The sequence below is a fragment of the Myotis lucifugus genome, unplaced genomic scaffold, assembly GCF_000147115.1.
Source record: "Myotis lucifugus unplaced genomic scaffold, Myoluc2.0 scaffold_625, whole genome shotgun sequence".
NCBI lineage: Eukaryota > Metazoa > Chordata > Mammalia > Chiroptera > Vespertilionidae > Myotis > Myotis lucifugus.
Window position 1 is genome coordinate 26,672 of NW_005871673.1, and position 4,688 is coordinate 31,359.

The 4,688-nt window shown below is 40.7% G+C and overlaps 1 protein-coding gene across 1 annotated transcript in view; it reads left to right on the plus strand.

The window, feature by feature from the left end:
* Window positions 1–51: 51 nt before the first annotated feature.
* LOC102442742 (complement factor H-like) overlaps window positions 52–4,688 on the plus strand; it is a gene marked incomplete at its 5' end in the record, with an annotated part of 77,310 nt that continues 72,673 nt past the window's right edge. Inside the window, 3 exons of the mRNA XM_023746077.1 lie at window positions 52–228; window positions 2,261–2,443; window positions 4,082–4,258. Of these exons, the coding sequence (XP_023601845.1) occupies window positions 52–228; window positions 2,261–2,443; window positions 4,082–4,258 (537 nt within the window). The remainder of the gene's footprint in view (window positions 229–2,260; window positions 2,444–4,081; window positions 4,259–4,688) is intronic.

Consider the following 4,688-nt stretch of genomic DNA (forward strand, 5'->3'; position numbering starts at 1 on the left):
TAATTTATTTTGCCCCCATTTATGTTTTTATCATCCTTGTATAATTTTCAGGAAAATGCATTTTCAATGATTTGGAAAATGGACATCGTCCACGATATGAACAAAGCTATTTGCAGGGCACATCTTTACAAGTTAATTGCTATCCTGGATTCACGCTTCCAGACAAGCAGACCACAATGACCTGTACGGAGAATGGCTGGCGCCCTCCTCCCAGGTGCATCCGTGTCGGTAAGAAAACTGGTCTAAGATCCAGTCTGTTTGTGATTGTCTAAGACTCATGTGTAATAACTGTGGCAAGAGGTTTCTATCAGCTTCCTATTTTGCCAATGGCCCTACTTGGTTTTATTTTTTCAAGTGTGTATGAGTGGAAACAGCAATTTCTTGGTATATCAATAGCAAAATAAAGAAGGCTATGGTAGACATTAATTAAAAAAACAAAACAAGCCGAGACCGGTTTGGCTCAGCGGATAGAGCGTCAGCCTGCGGACTGAAGGGTCCCAGGTTCGATTCCGGTCAAGGGCATGTACCTGGGTTGCGGGCACATCCCCAGTAGGGGATGTGCAGGAGGCAGCTGATCGATGTTTCTTTCTCATCGATGTTTCTAACTCTCTATCTCTCTCCCTTCCTCTCTGTAAAAAAATCAATAAAATATATTTAAAAAAAAAAAAACAAGAAAAGACAACAAAGAGCAAACCTATAATAACAGTGTCGTGATCAAGATGGCAGATTAGGAGATTCTGTCACAAAGAACAGAGATTCTGACAGTCACCCTGCATGAGGGCTCCGGGAACCCAGTGAGAAGTTTCACACACCGTTGGAGCCAACAGGCTCTGAGAGCAACAACTTCACCCCGAGAGACTCCTCCCAGAGTGCTCCTCTTGAGCGTTTGAGGTTGGAGACCTCCAGTCCTACTGGCTTGATGTTCCGTGTTGGAAGACTAGGTTGTTCGGGTCAACGTGATCTAGTCAAGGATTGTTTTCATAGGATAAGGCCGATGTGGGAGCCTTTACACAGAAGAGTTTATTCAGGGTCTGGATGGAGAAGGCCTCTTCTAGTCTCTCTACTAAGTGATTGTGTTTAAGACCTGTTCCCATGTGACTGATTAATCTGAATGTTTCCAGTGCTGGGTGTGCCCTGGGATCTTGGAATTTGTTGTTTCCTGGCAGCTCTTTCCTCTGGTAGTTGTGCTCCGCCCATTCTCAGGGGGTTCCACCCTCGACTCTAGGGGGATGTAGTCACCAAAAATCTAGGATCACCGTGCAGGTTGGTAGAGGTCTCCCCCCCATTCCAGGGTTCTTTCCTCTCTGGTTATGGACATTCAGAGTGTGGCGGTGTCGGCCTCTTGGGGAACAACGCCTTTGTTTCTCCTGTTCAGTGGGACTGACATGTCTGCTTGGGTGTTCCCTTCCTGGGCTGTGATCTGGGAAATTCCCACCTTCCAACAAAGCCCTGGTGAGAATGGAGAGCCCATCAGTTGACCCTATGTCTCGGGAACCTTAGTTATGCACTGGCTGTGTCCATACGCCTCACAAGGTCATGTTCATAGATTTGGCTCCGTTTCCTCATTGTGTCTGTGGCTGGCACTCTCTTCATTGTTCCTTCCGTGTGTTTATCCATTTTAGTGCATAGTTTCAAGGAAGCACCGTTTGACTCTGTACATTCTCTTTAGTGTTTGGTTTCTAGTTGATTCCTGCTCACATGTTTCTGTTTTCCAGTTGGTTGTTCCTTTATCAGCATGAATGGGGTGTAACTGAAAATGGGGATTGCATATGTTTAATGCGGACAGCTTGCTATTTTGATATAAGCACACGTGGTGACATGACCACCAGATGGAGCTGCGTAGCGCATCCATCACCTCACATAGGTGCCATTGCTTCCCATGGGGTGAGAACACTTAAGCTCCACCCTCTTAGCTATACTGAACCCAATCAGGCACAGGAAAGGGCCTGTTGCTAGGAGAGTTCTGGGGGGCTGCGGGCTTCCAGATCATGAGGCAAACTGATTTTTAATAATTTCTTACAAGGCATCCTGAGTGTTTTAAATCTGGCTTAGTTCCCCCAAATGTTTTTAATATCTAGGATTAACATTTTTGGAAACTCATAACCTATTTTCTCTGACACAATGCTTTGAATGATTAGGAATTTTCCAGGTTTTCATTGACAAATGGCCCTTATTTCTCATGTTGTAATGTTGTGCGAGTCCTTAGGAAACTGTTTCCTGACCATGTGCTTACCGTTTCCTTACGCTCTCTTCCTTTTAGAAACATGTTTAAAGTCAAAGGTAAAAATTGAGAATGGATTTATTGCTGAGCCTGGATCTAACTATCTCTTAAATCAAAGAGTAAAATATAAGTGCAAACAAGATTATGTAACAGAAGATGGTCAGACATCCGGGTATATTACATGTCTCCAGAATGGATGGTCTGCTCAACCCAGATGCATTAGTAAGTCATTCATGACCACCAGTGGTGTCCGTTATTTTAATGGCTGTTGAATGAATGTTTACTTTACTGATTTCTTTTTTGTGGGGTGGTGGAAGCTGCCATAGTTCTATTTGAAAACACTAAATAAGAAATTTTTTAGAAAACATATGTACTTTTTTTATCGGTTACAATAAATTACTAGTGAGGTAGATGTAAGTCCACCATTCAGTTCAAGGTTTATCCCCGTAAACCATCCTGCGATTTGCAAACTGCTTACGGGCCTTTGTGGATTCCGCTGTAAGCTCATCGTTTTGAGCTGAGGTCCTGCCCTGTTTACCTGTTTGCAGGTGATCAGACTTTCCTCTCAGAGTCTCAGTTCTTAGACATAAAAGTTAGGTTTGTAAGTGAAATGTGCGCTCACAGGACACAGGTTAGGGGAAAGTCACTTGTGTGATTTATGTGTTCGGTGCTGCAGGGGTGCTCGTCTTCTGAGCAGCCACTTCCTCCAGGAAGCCCACAGGAATGCGCAGTGAGTGGAGACTGTGAGATGCTCCTAGACACAACCAGCGTCGGCGGCAGGGAGGAAGCTCTCTACTTTATGACCTCGGAGTTTATGAACATTCCCTAGACAGTTCGCTCATTTTGTCTTGTTCATCCCAAAGCCACGTGGTGATAGTTTTCATTCACTTTAAGTGAAGGAGATATTTAAAATGTCCATTCCTATTGTTTTCAATGCTTTCCATTTCCATACGTACCATGGGAACCAGCCAAAGGAAAAATGATGTTGTATCCATATCAGACTCATTTTATATTAAATTGTGATCAACTGTTCATTAGAACACTCTTATTAGGAAAGAGTAAATGTGTTTATTATTTTTAGTATTATAATTTTAGTTTCTTTTTTTAACACTTTAAGCTAGCTAGCTACATAGTATGTTATAAAATAAGAGGTAAATTATTTAATCTTTTATAAACACCACTCCAATATAGGGTTAGTGAAAATTGTGACTATTTTTTAGCATTTTGCTTTCTTATAATAATTATAAATATAGAAGTATCTTTACATTCAACTTTGATAAGAATAAAAGAATATATAGTCATTTAAAATATCTGGAAAAGCTAAATTAGCGTATGAGATTTAAAAATTAGTATGTGTTAAAGGAGAATTGTATAGAATGTTTAATTGTATAAAATGTTAAATTTACTCTCAGTAGTGAAAAATAACTTTTTTGTTGAACCAATTTGGTTTTTTCTGGCATATATGTCACAATTGCTAATAACTTTGGCATCTACACTCACAAAATGCTATATTCTGCTTTGCCAAAAAAAAAAAGTACAATGTATCTATTATGGCCTATTTTATTGCTAACACGAATAAATGTCTAAGTTTAATTGCATTGAGAAAAATGTTCTTAAAATAAAGGTTTTGGTGATTTAAGTGCCGGTAAAACTTCTGTGTAGAAATACATGCTTTTTTTATGAGTAACGATTTTAGGACAGTGATTTATCACTAATATGCATAGATTACTTGTATATGATGCATAATTTATTAGCACATGCTAAGTGATAAAGCTCTTTTATTCTTGGGATGGAACTTACGCAATCGATTGTCCATTCAATAATATTAGAAGTGAAATCTTCAATTCTATTATGCATTAGAATCTTGTGGTGTTCCAGTATTTGAGAATGCCAGAGCCAAAAGTGATGGCACGTGGTTTAAGGTCAATGACAAGTTGGTCTATGAATGCCAGAATGGATATAAAAACCGAGATGGACACACTGTAGGCTCCATAGTGTGTGGTGACAATGGTTGGTCTGATACACCCACCTGTCAGGGTAAGTACTGATTTTCAGGATCATCGAAATAAACAAAATGTGTGTAAAGCATATAATTGTTTTGTTATCCTAAACACAACCTTTTATATTATGTAAATTTAGGTACTCATGACCCAAATTATGTTTTACAACTTCCTCAGCAGTTTTCTCCCGAGATGGTTCTTGCCACCTCCCAGCCAAGTGTTCATTCCTGCAGGTCCCAAGAGGACTTCCTTATTTCCTGATTGTGGACAGTTCTGAGGACAGTTACACGAATCCTGCGTGTCTGCCAGCCCGCTGTCTGTTTTCCGGGGTTAGAAATAGAACCTCCATCTGTGGGCACGTGGGTGGACAGTTTGTGTAAAGCTTTGAAAACCAAACAATCCTTGGGAACTATGAGGGTTCCACTGAGGAAGGGAGGCAATTTTCCGGTGGAGATTGGGCCAGAGTG